This window comes from Danaus plexippus, chromosome 5 (genome assembly GCF_018135715.1).
Source record: "Danaus plexippus chromosome 5, MEX_DaPlex, whole genome shotgun sequence".
NCBI lineage: Eukaryota > Metazoa > Arthropoda > Insecta > Lepidoptera > Nymphalidae > Danaus > Danaus plexippus.
In genome coordinates this window covers 6647792-6666454 of record NC_083539.1, presented here as the reverse complement: position 1 = coordinate 6666454, position 18663 = coordinate 6647792, and the positions used below count along the sequence as shown (strand labels likewise).

The 18663-nt window shown below is 28.7% G+C and overlaps 1 protein-coding gene across 1 annotated transcript; it reads left to right on the top strand.

Annotated features, from left to right (window-relative positions):
- The first annotated feature begins 11255 nt into the window (after positions 1-11255).
- On the top strand, positions 11256-12845 carry LOC116769036 (uncharacterized). The gene is made up of 6 exons (XM_032660015.2): positions 11256-11386; positions 11495-11560; positions 11700-11792; positions 12094-12193; positions 12575-12609; positions 12739-12845. Exons 1-5 carry the CDS (start codon positions 11299-11301, stop codon positions 12603-12605), a joined length of 378 nt encoding a protein of 125 aa, XP_032515906.1. The 5' UTR covers positions 11256-11298; the 3' UTR covers positions 12606-12609; positions 12739-12845.
- The last annotated feature ends 5818 nt before the right edge of the window (positions 12846-18663 follow it).

The following is an 18663-nucleotide window of genomic DNA, read 5'->3' as shown; positions in this document are numbered from 1 at the left end:
TGCACAAAATGAAACATTATAATTTCTTTTATATTAAGATTAAATATCTTCCTTTCAAAGAATCAATTTTAACATTAACTCCAAATTTCTCTCGATATTATAAATTGCTTCGTTAGTGTTCTTCTAGACGGTTGGCTACCACATTGTTGGTCATTTGATATATACATAAATATATAACGTTAGGCATAACGGAATTCGACGATCTATTTATAATTATTAGTATTCTATTAGGTTTTTTTATAAATTTTCTATTAATTTAAATTTCTTCTATAAGATACCAAGTGAAACTTAAACACTAAACTCTTTTATCACTATAAGTTAGGTTATCAAAACTGCAAAGTTAACACCACGCTTGAAGAAAAGTAGTCGATAAATCGAATTACATTTACAAGTATAAAATATTACGTATTATAATAAAATCTAGAAGAAATATAATTATACATGTATATAATTAGAGTTGTCTATAAGAACGTATACCTAAAATTGTATTCGTAACATTTGACTCTCTATTTCGGAAATCAAATAAGCACAAAATGATATCAAAATTCAAAAGACATTTATTCTTTTGTATTCAACAAATAGATGTGACTGGTAATAAGGGAAGCATTGTCATGTTTAGTGTTGTGATATCGATTCCCCTTTGTTTGGGGAATGCAGTTTAAACAGAGTCTAGTATAGAGCTCACAGTAATCTGAACTCAATTCCATTCACTTACAAAAATGCAATAAAATGTTCAGTGAAGTAAATTAAATTTCAAATAGGATTTTGTCTGATGTTGTAATAGCTTATACTACACTTTTAACTGTATAATATCTGGTTTTATGAGTTTAGTATTAAACCGTATATTTTAAATGGTGATATTTGGAATTTAACTAACATTTGTACAAGTTAAAATATTAGATATTATTTAAAAAAAAAACAACTTGGTATGAACAGCGTATTGATCGTTAGATCTAGATCGTCCACGTATTTACAGTTAAAATAATAAATCATTTAAATGTGGTGATACTTTATAAATCTATAAAGGAAAGCTGGACATAGGTATGGGTTTTATAATATTAACACAATACGTTATATGATACACATATTCGTTATTTGTAACAAATAATACTAAAATATGAATTATCATAAAGTTTTGGTATCTATTTTTTTCCAAATTTCTATTATTATTGAAATTTCCAGATAACCATAACTTAGGTTTAAAAATAAATCGTAAATTTGGAAATTCTTTGTGTAATTTACTAATACATTTTCTCGTTCTTTCTGTTTCGATCCCTGTCTTTGCTTTATCAATAATGTGAATAGCTTATTTTTCGGTTCATTTAAGTGATTGAGTTTGTATGCTTCGATGAAGTGAAAAATAATAACTAAATAGTAATTAACCACTTTTAAACAGAGGTGTCGTTAGATTTTTTATTAAAATAACCTTTATCGTATCGACATTGAATTGATTAAGAACAAACTCCTATAAGCGTCGACTCAAAAAATACAAGTTATACTATACCTTAACTGTTACAAATAACATGTAACAATTAAAGCATAGAAGAATCAATTAAACATGTTTAAAATATTATTATTTTTAAGGGGTTTTGACCACTAAATAATACAGAATGGAAGTTGGAATATATTGTATTGTACAGAAAATAAATTAATTATAAATTTTAATTTCGATATACAACAAAATTGTGAAACATTTAACCAACTACGTTACAATTGTTGTGATATACGAGTACGGAGTTTTTCACGACGATCTATATATATTAACAATTACCAATATTTATTTTATATGGAAATTGAAGTACCTTGAAGTAAGCCTGAAAGTAAATGCATAATTATAAAAAAACAATAAACAAGAATATCTTTCATGTTAACTTTTCTTAAAATCCTTTACCTTCCATATTTCTTTCATATTTCCTCTATGTTAAGTTGAAAGTATTTATTCAATACTTAGCCCCGAGGAATCGTAATTAATTTACCAATATATATAATCCTTGAAGTACCCTCAAGTTCACTCTTTCAACCCCCGCATAATAAACAATATTACATTGGTAGTATATTTAAAATAAAAATTATATTTAGATCTCTTATATCATACAAGCAATAATTAAATACAAATGCTATCCTTTTATTTATTAATAAGGAAGGAGAAATATATATTATTATATACCTAAATAAGATTTTTCAGAAACAAAAACATATACAGAGTGAAATTTACATTGACCTTCTTTAACTTTAATGGATCATATTACCTTGGTTCGGTCAAATTTATATTTCCTGACGTCACGACACTCGACAACCGATATTTGAGGGAACGTGTTAAACAGCCAATGAAGGGAAATACGATCCTGCAAAACAGCCGAACCCTTGTCAGCTGAAATACCCAATACAACCTCCCGAGGGATTAAAATGTTTGTGAGAACTTCACTTGTAACTAACGTCATACCCTTTGTCGTAGCGGTTTATACATACCCTCATATTTTGCGAAAATGACAAACTGTATAATATAAGTGTTTAAAAGGACTAGCAAAATTATGACAACTGTAAAATAGGGCTGTCAAGAAGCAAATTGAAACATTCATTTAGTAGAAAACTGATATTTATTTTGCTGCCTCGCTATATAATAACCTTTCATATACCAATTCTAAAGCTAACAATGCAAATTGTACTCAATCCTAACAGCCGGTCGTGTTACGATAATAAATTTGAAATGGCTTCGATTTTTCTGAACGAATAAGAGTATTGTAATAAAAGTGTTTTAAGTATCTTAGTTACAATTTAAAGATGAAAAGAAAAAGCACTTCACTGTTGTATTTTCCCCAATTTCTTGTTGATAAGAAATTTTCTATAGTCTATGTCGGATGGTGTCAAAAAGACTGAATAATGGAATAACAATCTTTACTTTTCCAAACCAAACAATAATGCGTATTACTATAAAATTATTTAAAAATTTGTTTTATTTATGAATCCTTATGAATTTTCGCATTTACAATAAATATGAACTTATACACTGGGTATTTTAAAGTTGATAAACAAAAATTCTCAAGTTATTATTATTGGAAGTAGGTAAATGTTCAATAAAATAAATCTTGACACTTTGTTCTGTACACAGGGGGATTAGAATCCTATTCCATATAAGGCCAAAAATTTAGATTTACTGATGGTTGGTAATTTTTCTTCAACGGCTCAAGTGAATGAAGTAAGTAGAAGAATTCTATTTACCCTACGTTTACTAGAACGTCTGCAAAACTTCCTACCTTTTAAAATTAAAATCATTCTTGTGCAATCTCGTCCTCTTTTCTTACTAGATTACCGTGATGTTTGCTACTTAGATGCCACTGATGAGCTGCTCGATAAATTAGATCAGCTTCAGAATTTATACATCCGTTTTTATTTTAGACTTGCCTAAAGACAACCTTTCGTAATTTCACAATAAGTTAAAACTGTTCCCCATCGGCTTCCATCGGAATATACATGCTCTAACACGTATGTACAATATGGTCAAACATTCTTCTCCTTCGTAATTACTTAAATTTTTTCTCCCAGAATCCTTCTTAATTGCTCTTGTCTTACACAAAATCCTCTGGACATATTAAAACCTTTAAAACGAAATTCTTTCGTAAATCCTTCTCTGTCCAACGTGCGCAACTTTGGAACTCACTCCCATTTTCTGTTTACGAAGAGAGTTCAAGTGCACTTTCCTTTAAACATCGATATAAAAAACATCTTCTCTACCTATTGCCTTCTGTAAGGTAATTTTATTTTATATATTTTTATGTATATATTTATGTATGCTTATTTAAGTACTGTCTTTTTCCTTCTCTTTTTATCTGTACCTACTCCACAAGTTTTGCTCTTATTTCTTATTCTTATTTTACACCAAAATGGTTTCTAGCAGAGATCTCTTTTAAGAGATAAATTATACTTTGTGCATCTCATTTCTTTTATAATACGATGGTTATTAAATATATATATTTTTGCGTCATAAATGAATAAATAAAATAATTATACTCTCGAATGTATTTCAACCAAAACTTGAACTTGAACCAAAAAATCAGTTCAGACGAATATAAATTGTGTTTAAAATTTTTACCTCATAACTATGAGAGAGTACGACAAAGAACTTGTCAGATATCAGAGTTCAAAGCCAACTAGCTTGACAAACGAAATCTTCACCCTACCTAAGTAGGAAAGTCGAGCGACAAGCGCTCTCACAACACTTATATAAGCATTTTAAGTTATCGTATCTATAATAAGAAACCTAGCAATAAGACCACTTAATATACCTAAAAAAAAAATTTGCCAAGAGATAAATAATTTAGTGATGGTTCCACATTATTTTAAAATATTTTTCGTGCAATCCAAAAAAATATTCAGTTAATTTTTAACTAACTTAACTACTACGTCTTAAACAATTCAAATGATATACGAAACCTAAAAAAGTGTAAATTGATATATTGACTCGGTTACTTTAAAAGTGGACCATTATGTTTTATTGAAATTCGACGAGGATTCATGAGAAAATTGACACTATTGAATGATCTGCTGCACTTGAATTGAAACCAGCGCTGGGAGCACATCTGAAACATATGTATTCACGTCATAACCGTCGGGTGTTATTTTCATTTCATGTGAAATTTTCTTTATTGAAACAAGTTTTCTATTTCAATTTATAACAATATTTGGTGTTCAGTACTTTACATGATTATACTATATTTGTATCAAATCCGTTTTATATTCTTGTTCATAGTGATTTCGGATATAACTGAATAATAACAACGTTTTATAATGTTTTAAGGATGAGTACTTACATGTTTAATAAAAAAATATATATATTTGTCATATTTCTTAGATTACATTTTTATATTAATGCTACCTTTTGATTTGTTTGCCATAATTTTATTTACGTCACGTTAGTTACATATATCCATTATTGAGTTTTTTACCACATACAGACACGGATTTATCTATTACCTTCATTAATATAAATAAAACCAATATTTTTCGGATTACACTATTTAAAAAAACTACATACTCGCGAGGTTTCGGTTACTTTGCATCAACCGTGATCAAGGGCAGATGAGACGAGACGAGACGACATCTAGTCTGCCCTTGAACACGGCTGCTGCAAAGTAACCGAAACGTCGAGAGTGTGTAGTTTTTTAAAATAATAAAATCAGAAAAATATTGGTTTCATTTAAATGAATACTCTTGAAAGTCTTAGATCTCATTATCTTTATTAATATCTTAAGCAAATCGTTACGCAATAAAAATTCACATAGAGAATTCAAAACGTACATTCAAAGCATTTCAGCTTATACTCGAGACTTATGAACCACGTATATCAAAGTCGAGATTTAATATTTTTACATTTTTATCTTCACTTGTGTGAACATTCATAAATGCGCTCAATTTAATTTTATAAATATTACAGTAATCTATTTATAAGCCCCCAGGGTTATAAAAAAATTATTAGTTTAATTAAAAAGTATATTTTATTATATAACTTTCTAGAATCATCTTAAATAAAATTGTCTAGAATCATTTTAAATAAAATTTATTTTAAAATAGTTTATACTTAGCTAATTCAGGTCAATTTGTCTAAATCAAGATTAGCGGACAAATTCTCGCTTGGGAGTTAAAGGCAATTCTTACAATAAAATTTACTAGATTTTTAAGCTATTGCAAAATGAAATAAAAACAATATATGAATAGAGCACTGTAAATAATTTGTACTGCTTAAAAACTTAATTCAACTTTTGGTTGGTAAAATGTAAAGATAAAAATAATAACAGTTTTACAAGCGTTTAATCTAACATAAAATACTAAACATAGCAGATTAGTTTATATAATTATTGGTTTAAAAATGTATTTCAAAAATTTTTATCATTGTGTTCTTCGATATTAAAAAGGAAATGAATTAAAACTGTTTTTCTGCTATAGATAATTTACGTCCTACCTTACCAAGTGAATTAAATATCTTAATACAATTTTATTCTATCGTGATTCTCAGTATTTTCAATTGTTATACATATGATTTAATGGGATACTTCCCATTTGTTGTTAAAAATCTCACATTTAAGACAATATACTGTTTGTAGTCCATCCAGTATACATACAATAACAAGACAGAATAAGCTAAGATACTACATTTCAAGTAAAATATTTATCCAATCACTTGAGGAATGTTTAAATGAAACTAATATATTATCGGATATACTACGCGGTTTTTATTATTTTAAAACTACATACTCCCGACGTTTCGGTTACTTTTCAGCAACCGTGATCACGGGCAGACGAGATGTGATGTGATGTGTATTGAATAAAACTCACGAAAGTCTTAGATCTCATTACTTGAGGAATGTGATATATTAGGAGTTCATGTTCGTTATGTCAGAATATTGCACAGAAATACATCAGTCATCAAAGCACATAACAAAAATAGTCAGAATATATAATTTTTCTTTATATAGAAAATGAAATAGTACACGAGATAATATTTCCAACTGACACTTACAAGATAAGTTTCTTGCCTTACTAACAATTGCAAATGAAACTTCCATTTAAAGTTTTTCTCTCACATTCCATACAATAGCTACTAGAACCAAAGTTTCCTGATTAAACATTGTAAAACCAGTGTTTATTTTACACTCGAGGTAGAAATTTAAGTTTTAGGTGTGAACAAGAAGTAATATAAGTTTTCTTATCAAAATTTATGATTACGTTATAAGGGAGTTAATTGCTATTAGTAGCTTTGTGAACAAATGATGTCGTAAATTAAGATCACGGGGACCTTTTCTTTTATGTTAAAAGTAGCAACTATCACTAATATTATTGTTAAAATTGTGTAAAAAAGAGAAACAAAACTCGTTGAACAATAAATACTTTGAATTTTTTTGTCACTTATATTTTTAATATAACAATTCATAAATGAACTTGAAAAGTCCCATCTAGTTGATTGAAGTGATCAAAAAGTCGTTTGTAGTACAAATAACAATAGTATGAATCAATATAGACCGCGGTCAGTCAACCCACTACATCTGCGGTTTTAGTGACAAAAGGCGGATAGAGTTTTTGTTGTTTTTAAGCTCGTTCCGATAAAAATAATAAAAAAAAAGCAGTGTAATAGTTATTTATTATTATCAAAATTAAATCTTAAAGTATAGAGAATACAATCGTTTTTATGGAAACATATGTTAAATTATGAAATTATCACCGTTACATCTATATTGATTATTTATGAAATGAAAATCAAGTATCCGACTACATTTTATTACTTTTAATGATAATATTAACCCCAAAATAAATTAAATTTAAAATCTAAGTCATAATCTAATCTGATGAAACCGACATTCGATATGCTTTTTATATAATTATTTTTAAAATACCTAAAGCTTGAAATACTCCTGATAGGACAGAAGCGTTGTGTAAATTATTCATGATTCATAGCAGACCTGCTTATCTTCAATTTTCGAACACTGGACACTATTTACTTTGACTTAAACTATTTTATTATTGACTACGACTAAATAACAACTCGCATATATTATTTAGATTGAGAGGAAATTGATTTTATCTTAAAATTTATAAAATATTAATAAATGATTTATAAAGTACAAAACAGTTAATCAACAGGTTTAGTTTCGTGACTAAACGATCAACCGCAGAGCATTATGACAATAAAGATAACACAGAACTACAGGTACAAAGGTATAACCACAACACGAGGGACAGTTTGTTACCTGTCACCAAGAGCAACAAGTACAAAGTGTAACAAAGTAAATAGGGTTTAGTTGCCTATTTACTGTGAACCGTGATTTCTGTAAGCGAATGAAATTCACTGTACATGTAATGGGCAATTTAACGGACATTTATCAATAAAAAGGCTGTGACACATATAAGCTATCAAAATAAATATTTTTAACATTCTACAGACTCGACATTTCGTCTAATTTAGTAAAGACAACGAAACTGTCAACGAAATATATACAAAAATTGAGTTGATAAATTAATTAAGTTACCAAATATCTTGTCCATTTAAAATATATTTTTTGTCATCAAAATTATTTTTTAGATTTATTTAAAAATAATCAAAAACTCTCGAATGATGTCAATATAAAAAAAATGTCAGTATAAAAACATTACATATGATGGTAATGCTCCATTTTAACGAGAGCTTTTTTAACTTCTAATAAAAAGCCTTGAAATAGATCAGACAATTCACACGCCAACGTTGTTAACACGCGACGCTTTTTACCGACTCAGTGTTGTATTTTCTACGATGCGCGGTGGGCATTAATTCGCATAAACTTTAAGAAACTTCTTATTACTATATAACGGCCAGTCGTTATATGGTGGTGTTATCGTTAGACACATTTTGGTACCCTGAAGTATTATTTGAGACCACACTTTTTGCAACAATTTAGGAAATATGGTTGTAGACATTTTCAAAGACGAATTTATCGATTATAGTCTTAAAACTTCCTTTAGTACCACAAACTTTCCTTTTACCGACCTTTATTGAAAAAAAAAGATGTACCCAGAATGCTGTTGTTAGCAATTAAAGAGAAATTTTAAAGTGTTCTTATTAACAATCACATCGAAAGCGTTTTAAAAGCTCCAGCGCTGAGTTTTGATGCAACAGTTTTTTCGTTTCCATGTGAATGAAGCCTAAGATTAATAACTATAGAAACAATACTCGATAAGTGCGGAATTAAAAGAATAGAGTTTAAATTTCTTTGATGTCATATATTATATGGTTCTTATTTTCTTAACTAATGTTACGAAGCTCATCGTTCCTTATATGTTGTAATACTGAATTAGCTATAAACAATATTTGTAATGCTTACACCAAATTTAACAAGAAAGTAGGGACATATTTCGAATATTTATTTAAATGTATTTACATTTAAAATTTTTACAACAAAAAAAAATATGCTAATCCTGGAAAATTAATCTGTTCATTACATTACACGTTTATGGAACTAGCTATTTGAGCACTCATTTATATTAGCGGTACGTTGTAAGTTAATTTATGCTTTATGTATTGTAATAAATATTAACTTTTAGTTTATAAATTCTCATTGTATGTATGATATTGCAATTAAGTGTTGAATATTCATGAAATGGGATTTTATTTATAATAATTACAAAATGACATGATGGAGAATTAACTGATGTAAATCTGATATGTTAATTGTTCATCAGCTGCTGCGTACATGTACTTATTATATCCGATGTTTCATTATATTTTAATTAATTTAAAGACAAGTACCAATGTGTTATTTTCCGAATCATATGTACTTTCTTATAGTATTTAGACACCACTGACGGACGGTGAAGGAAAACATGGTGAGGAAACCTGGTCTTATAATTTCAAATTTTAAGATTGAAATCGCCAACCCGTCTTGAGCAAGCGTGGTGATTAATGCTCTAACCTTCTCCACGTGAGAAGAGGCCTTTACTCAGCAGTGGGCTCCTATAGACTGATGATGATGATGATGATGATGAATTTAAAGAATCACAATAATATCAAAAAAAATGTTATCGATTTATAGTAATGTGTATAGTATTTCTAAAATATGTTTAAAAAAAAAACTATGATTCCTAATTGTTCCGATCCATCATCCTTAAAAGCGAGTCAAATAATCATGTGAATTATAGCGGACCGCAATCAAATATTAATGTTATTCTGTTTTTTTTTTTATACTTTTGTTATTGCACAAACGGAAAAACGTCGTCTTTTAAAAAATATATGAACTGTAATGATTTACGAGATACGGCCAAGTGAGAGATAGAAACACGGATGGGCTACGAAATCTTAATAATAGGGTCCCGTTTACCCTCAAGGAAACAAGATCTGAAGAAAAGATTAGTTAAAAATTTTGGAACTCGGAGTTATTTATACTAAATTACTAAGCTGAAGAGCTTTTATTAATACTATTGGGGAATTGTGAAAAACAGGTGACTTAAATGCGTCATTTGGAAACCGAAAAATATTAAGAAAAATAAGATTACCCAAAAGAACAAATATTCTTGCTTTTTCACTTATGTATTTAAACTTTATGTTTGAGTCATAGCCATTTGATGTGTATATTTATCTTATTCAAAAATGAATTCCATTTATTTAAATAAAATCAATTATAATTTTTAATTTATACCGAATTATAACTATACCAAATAATCGTAAGTAATATATATTGCATGATAGTATTAGTCATATAAATCAAATGTGCGTAGTCTATATGAACGATGCAGTGTGCATCATGAAATGTGGCTCTGCAGCGCTATTAGGTGTCAGCAATATATCTTAAATTTTAAACCAAGTTTAAAACTAAACAATTATTATAAACTTTGATTATACAATATTTTTTCATTCAGTTTTTACAGTATTTTTTGATTCAAAAGTCAATATTTCTACAAAGATGACTGGTTTGATTGATCACAATCACGGAGTATTCAGAAATTAAAAGTACCGATAATTAGGCCTCTAATTATAAATCTTATTTTCTTTCAATGGAATTAACGACGCAAATTTTTATATGTATATAAAACGTCAATATTATTTGTAGCGAATCGTAAAAACCACAACAATAATTTAATGAAAGCATTCCGCTTACAATGGAAAACCACGGACGTATCCCAATAAATTAATAATTGCCTGGTTTTGTAAAATAGTGATTAAACAAAATTTGTACAAATTATTATAGGCAAATAATTGTTGACTGAAATCTACCTGGAAATATTAAAATGTACTAAGTATTTAAATAATACGCCATATTAAGAAAGAATTTATGTTTTATCATAATTTTCTTTTGCCTTGTATTAAAATGTCATGTTATTTCCAGGAGGTATTTTCTGTAACTGTCACATGCAAGCAATGCGGAGGCAGATTATTCTCAGATGACAGTTTCATTTATTGGTAGCTTCATTTTTATATATACATATATTGCATAACACTACAAACATACATACATACAGGAAAAGCGTAATAAAACCCAATATAAAGCACAATTAGTGTTTAAAAAATATTAATTATATATGAAGATGTAAAAATCAATGAAAATATACAACGTCTCGCACTGACATACTATTTAGTACAAGACTTTTTACAAAAATAGGTAATTTTTTTTTTACATCAAACAGAATCAAACTCCACACTAACAACATTAATTCCTTCTAAGCCATAACCATTTTCTAAACTTAGTCGTAAATATAAAAGGGGGAGTTGACGTTTATCAAGCCAGTATTACGGCAGTCGCGGCGTCGTCATAATTATTAATCACAGTTTATAAGTTTAATATGAGGGAATCATTAATTTTAATTATCTATATTTCTGCTATCTCTGTGAAATGCACAAACTTAGACGATGGCTTTAATTTATATAAGAGTAAGTATAAAATCTTAAGTATTTAGTTGACTAAACAGTAATAGTAAATTATTTTGCCAGTATTTTAATATTTTTTAGTAATTAAATAATACTTTTTTTATATTATAGATTACTTGAGAAGTTCTCCTGCTGAAGAAATCATTTTGGAAGATGAAATCGAAAATCCAACTTTATGTTTGTATTCCGAGTTTTATTATAGAAAATCTTTTTTACATACTTATATGACGTCGTTAAAAAAATAAAAAGTGCATTTCATAACAAATACCTACATACATTATAAAAATTGTTGTGAAAAGTTATTTAACTTTTGCAGATTTTTACCGCACTCCATTACAACTTTACCCGGGACTATTTCCAAAGACTCAAGCATTGAAGTACAAGAAAGTGGATTCAGGCACATACAGAAGTAAGAATTGTACCTATTTAAAAAAATATATATGTAAGCTCTTCGTATAAAAATTTGATGAGATTTCTCAAAACTTCTTAAATATAACAATTAAAAATGTAATTATTATATATTTTTATACGTTATTAACTCCTATTTTATTATGAGTTATAATAATTTTATTTTTCATACATCAATAACTTTTGTTACAGTTACAGAAACCATTTAATATTTTGGAATATTTTTATGCAATTAGATATTGAAAGCCCTTTTTATATTTAACATCATATTTGATAAATCATTGATTATCATTATCATTTAGGTCGAATGTTGAACAAAGATGTAGACTTTGGTTCACTCAAAAAACGCACATCGAAGACAGCCTTATCACTCATGCTGCAGAGTAAGCAGGCTGACAATAAGTAAGATGAAATTAAGTTATTGCTATTCACAATTATCTTTAGAGTATGTTAAAAAATCAACCGTTAATCGGATACAAATCGATTATCTATCTAATACCTTTTTCACAGAAACAAAATAATATTAATCAAAAACTTACTACGAGTATTCCAGTATCAAAAATATTTTCATAAAAAGCAACATGAAAGTTCAAACTTCACTTTGATATAAACGAATTAAAAGTTAAACATAATAAGCAGTCAAAGTTATTTATTAATTCTTTTTATACATGTTCTAAAAAAAAAACATTTATTCGAGAAATAGTTATTTTAATTTTCAATTTATGTACTTTATCTATGCCGAATCAAAAACATTTAATATTATATTATATTTTATACCTTCAGGGAAGGCCATTATTGTCCCTACGGAAAATAAAAAGGTAAGAGTACTTATAAATTATTTTGTACTTATATTCGATGTATGATCACTATAACGTCTACTCCGTTTAGTAAAAAAAAAATCATAATATGTATTAAAATGCATAATAATAATATCATTCCTGTTTCAGAGATATTGAAATCGGATACAAAAAACGAATAGCTGTTGATTTAACATTTCAAGCTTAATATAAATTGCTACATCGTCTGCTGAAATACGTTACTACTGTGTTATTAGAGAAAAATGCGTAATAAAAATATAATAAATACTGTGTTTTCTGTACACCTCGATGAAAACAACCAGCGTTAGAGACCCTCGCCTTGCAGGGTAACAGAAATTTTAAAAAATATTACAATTTAGCCGACGTACATTTAATGTAGCCAGTGAGCGAAAATAAAAGGTATCTTGGAATATTTATTACTACCTATGTATCTACAGTTAACAAAACATTATCAGCTATTTCTGAAGAAATAATGTTCTGATATAGTTTCGGGCAACTCACATTTAATTAAAAATATTTATTTTAGAATTTGCTCCATAATATTGGATTAAGTTCTTGATTTAGTCCTCGAATGTCCGAATTGTCTGTACTAATCGACTGAAGACGACAAGACGAGATATAAATATCAGGCGGTTAGTCATTTATTATTTAAGTCTTAAATTTCTTGCCCATTGTATCGAATATAAGCAAAATGCACTAACTACATATTGTGGAACCAATTCTTAGTCCAATTAATATTTCAATAGTCTCACAAACAAATGTTGATACACATCACAGACGTGAAAGGATCAAGTTCCTTTAGCTAACTTTATGGCCATAAGAATGTTCGTATAGTTGATGACTATGGATTGATACAATTTAGTCATTAAGAGTTAAACATCGGAAAAAAATTTGACTTCCTGAAAAATTAAACTCCTGGCTTTAACCACGCTTTAGCGTTACGAATTGTTTCCATATACATTCCACTAACATCACACATAGTAATATTTAAATCTGTTATTTGTTATATAACCAACAAAAAAGGTTTTGATTATAGTACTGATATAACTTAAGAGGCCACCTGCATCAAAAAGTAACGCTTGGTAGATAATAATCAAAAAGTCATGGTCAAAAATTAATGGTGTTTCCAACTCGATTAAAACCAAAATATATATATATATATATAATTTCTTTATTGCTTTTTTGACTAGATTACTGTTTCAATAATAAAACCACTCAAAAGCTAAATAAAACAATGCGCTACCGTTCCACCCAGTTAAACTTATACAAAGCGCCGTTATATTTGAACAATTTTCGTTCCCGACAGCATAAAATAAAGTAAATAAGTTTATACTTTATTATAACAACTCAAGAGTTTTTTTTTTTTGAAAACATATTTTTCACAACCAAAACCAGTTGTATCAATTAAAAGCTTAAAAAAAGATTCCTGCTAATTCGTTTAGATTTAACACATTTGATTTTTGTTAGCTGTTAACTGGCTCTTACAAAAACCAACTAAGTTCCGTTTTAGGGGAAAATTCCAGTTCAATAAAACTTTTACCAAAGCTTTACAATCCGTAATTAACCACTATCTGGCCTTTAGGAATAAAACTTTTACAGAAGGTTATACCAGTACCAGAGCCTCTATCTGGCTTTAAAGCCTACTTTCGACTTACCCTCAGATAATCAGATTAACTCGCCATTCAATCAAATTTAAAATCACTTTCAATATAATTACTGCCACAATATGTCGGTATGCCTTAATAAAGGAAGTTTGTGAGTTGTTCGCGCAAAACAAAGCAGCTCAAAAGAGCAGATCAATAACAAAAAACAAAGATTAAATGATACGAAACACGTGTTCAATATTATGGGGACGATTCATAATTGTGAATTATAAATGTTTTATACGGTCTGAAAATTTCGCAAAAGCTCGGTTAAATAACACAATCATTAATTTTGTTTTGTGGTATACTCATTAATTTAACTTAACAATACAAACGTTTTGCGACAGGAAACGGAGGAGGGTGTAAGCCATCGCAGCACCGTTCAAGTGATTTATTACATCTTATACCATAATTAGTAACGTCAGCAAAAAGCTCTACAGTTAAATTGTGGGAATATATTGCGTACTATAAATAAAGAAGTCCTTGTTTTGTCTAGAAAACGACATAAATGGGGAAAAGACTTCTCAATATAAGTACAGCATTATTTAAATTTGTTGTTTTTTTGCTCAGTTAAGTGTTTCTTGAATGCTTTAATATTATAAGTTAATTTTAATGTGAAGCAATTGGAACGAGATTTTTCTGAGATTATAGGATCGAATCCTGATGGTCTCATTGTTTTTTTTTTTCATTTTCTATTAAATTTCTGATTAATTTTAATCCAAGTAATGGCTCAATATTGCTTGACGTTAACAATGTTAGAAAAATATATATTAAATTATATTATTAGCAACCTAATAATTAATTAAGATGTTCATCAAATTATTATTGAACTCTAAAATATTATGTTTTTTTCAATTATTTTAACTATTGAAACATTAGTTACATTAGTTATTCTAATAGCTCTAGATATGGCAACACTATTAGGTGGTAGGTACTATCCTAACATCATGATAAATAGTGGTCGTGTCGCCACAAAGTGACAAATGACTGCCGGCATATCCAACGTGACACCATAAATCCAATAATTGGATCGGATCTGATAGATATCTCATTTATTTCCCGTCATTATCAGATTTATATGTAATTATTTTACCGATATCCGACCGCGGATTTAGATTACGTTGTAACTTATCAGTGGCATATATTAATACTCTCTAATTTGCCATATAATAATTGTACCTTAATTAATATAGTACAACCGAAGGCACATTAATATCTCTTTAATAGCTTTTCTAGGTATGGGTAGGATTTGATGAGAATTGATATAATAGGTTTAACTTTTCATAACATCAATATTTGGCGTGTAAAATGGTTACGATCCTCTTAAAACTTTAAATTACTTATCTACACGAGTTTTGGTTACAATAGTTTATATTAAACAAACTGAAGGACCTGGCGTCACTATAATAATAACTTATTTGAAATACACTATACAATAACTATTTCACGTTTGATTAAAATAAATTTAAAAAAGTATGTACTCAGCCTTATGTTCAAGTCTTTAATGCCCTTATGGTGTAAGTAAGCGAGAAATAAGCTTTCAAAATACATTAAAGAAAAAACCTTTCACTTCATTCCTTTTTAAAGATATTTGTCATTGACAAAATTTACTTCATTTAACATTATTACATTTGTAACAAATGTATTAAGAGTATTTTCAATCTTAATTCCCTGCCTAATTATCTATGTATAAATTAAATATAAGGCTTAAGTATTTCATTAAAAGATCATCCTTGGTTTAGATATTAATGTCGCTCACACATAAAACATACTTCTTTTTTATATTAATTAATGGTTTATAAATTTGGCTTCATTAATTTACTCTAAAATAAAAACGTAAAAACATTAAAAATGCAGCCAGATGTGTTTATAATTCGATCTCTCTTGTGACGAACACAAATAGATATAATTACAGTTTTGTTTTCTTAGAAATAAAAAATAAAAGCAATACTAGTAGCAATGACTTGATTATAACAAGAAGCATAGTGATAATTGCAAATTAACATAGAGATTAGATTGTCCCGAGACTAACTTAAATGCAAACGATGCCGAGCTTTAAATTATTAATTGAAGAATATAGAGAAAGCCTCTATCATAACTATTGCATATGTATTGCTCTATGTAGCAAGACTGAATGAGAGAGCCTAATGGAATGAAGTGATTTACCTACTTTAATCATTATAATTCATATCATTTTTTAATAATATCGTGCAAGTATTAATTATACACTACATTGCTTTCCTTCAAGTGTTTATAAAGTATTAAGTAATATAATAAATTATATAAGGTGGCAACCGGAGGTTCCAGAAAAGTACGAAACTGACCTATATATATATTACATTAAAAATTACATTTTAAAACTTATAACCTATACCTAAGACGACATAATTGCCCCGATGTTAAGGATAGCAATTCCATAGCTTGTGTGGTGTCAGAAATCTTCAGGTTCACACGGCTGGGTGTTCGTGCCGCGGGGTCAGAGGCGTCACTCGTTATATGATATTTTATCCATACAACGATGTTGCCCCGGCGATGCTCGGATCGGATTGTCTTTTTTGAAAGATTTTATCAATATGTCTATTGATAAAAGTAGTTTCATGTGTCTCCACTTTATATTTGGTTGCTTTTTAACCTTTATATTTAGCAATGTGCCAGGTAGCCCCCATGAACAGTTATTAAAATTACGATACATTATTATTTCTGTGCAATATTATGCCATCTCTTTAATCCCACCAACGGTGCTGACATTAATTGTTTCAAAATTGCATGAATTCAAAGTTAATAATTTTGATGTAGAGTCTGAAACAATAACTTGTGTTTAAGCTCTTTCATGAATTATGTAATATCAAACAGCTGCAATTGTTGCAAACTCCTAACTATCTGTAAGCATTGGGTTTGTATCTGGCTCAGTCACCTGGTTGACAGTCCTAATGTAATCTTCACATAAACGCTTATCTCCAATTTTCTGCAGAATAGAAACCATAGGTGGGGCATATTCTAAAAAAGGTAACCCCTCCCCCCTCTTCTACCAAACTATTCTAATAATGCATAAGGTTCGAGTCGGGCTTTCAAATATTCAAGACGACATTTTGGTTTGACCTGCATATCAACAGGGTTTAGGTCTCCTAGGGAGGCCCCGAGACCCACCTAGAAGGCGTTTGGGTATTTATTATCAAAATTATCTATGTCTACCATATCAAACTTAATAAAATTAATATTTAAAGTAATCCCGAGTTACGACAATACTACTCCTACGAGTTAAGACAAATCTACTCCTCGAACTACGACAATATTTAAAACACACTTAATATACTTATAATTAATTAAACACTAACTAGCAGTAACGTTTGTCCGATCGCTTGCAATGTTTAATAGTTACACGTGCACAACTTGTTCTATAATACATTCAAAAAAATACTATTGTTTAACTTTTCCTGAGTTTGATGATTTACTATAAAAAAAAACAACTCAACCACCATCCAAAGTAATACTGTGAGGTATGCGAGATGCATGAACTTTTCAAATTACAAATGTTATTCAGATGTATATAATTATCATTGTTTGCATAATTTTGCTTTTTTAACAGTTTTATTCTTAGATGTACAATTTTTTTCAATATGGCCCTTGTTCTTACAAGAAGTTACAACTCTTTTTATTAAAAGGACAATAATAACAAAAAGAATTAAAAAATCTACATTCACCGCCATGGCGATAGCTACTAAGAAAACACAATCTTGTAATATTATAGCTTCTCCTTAATTGCATCACAGTAACTTCCTTTAGTTGGTACATTGACTGTGGTGACATGTCTGAGGTGAATAAAATATCATTCTTATTTATATAAAAACGTTGATCCCAAAACATACGTAATAAGTTCGTAAAGTTACAGCCTGCGCTCAGTTTTCATTTCATATACATATAGGCCGACACTGATTCAGTTTAGTTTTGATAACATATATAAAATTGAAATGACATTAAGATCTCATTTGGTATCGGGCCAAAATGTTTTGTAAGGGTAAAATAAATTTCTGAAAAATCATTTGATTGTCTTTGTGTGATTAATGCAAGAGTACATATTTGCATAAATTTCATAGTTTCATAAAAACCATAAACGGCATAGAATTTCAAAAGGTCATTGAACCAATCAAACGACGCGCTTCAAAGCAGTATTTTAACCTTTCAATATTGCATATTGAAGTCATGAAATTTTACACAATTTCGGTCCATTTTTATGTTTAAATAATTTAATAAAACCATTTTCTATTCGTAGGCTATGTATTGTGCTAACTGGCGAGGTTGCATGGCAGACCCTAATAGAATAAATTGATCTACCTACCTAGAATAACAAAAACACAACAACAACATTACTTTTAGAGAGACAAAGAGCGAAAAATAACCCCAAGGCAATAAA

Bases quoted from the DNA above. Each gene is read 5' to 3' on its own strand.
- LOC116769036 (XM_032660015.2), top strand. From the start codon at position 11,299: ATGAGGGAATCATTAATTTTAATTATCTATATTTCTGCTATCTCTGTG. The intron at 11,387-11,494 runs GTAAGTATAAAA...TTTATATTATAG, and splicing joins TGGCTTTAATTTATATAAGA to ATTACTTGAGAAGTTCTCCT. The intron at 11,793-12,093 runs GTAAGAATTGTA...ATTATCATTTAG, and splicing joins GGATTCAGGCACATACAGAA to GTCGAATGTTGAACAAAGAT.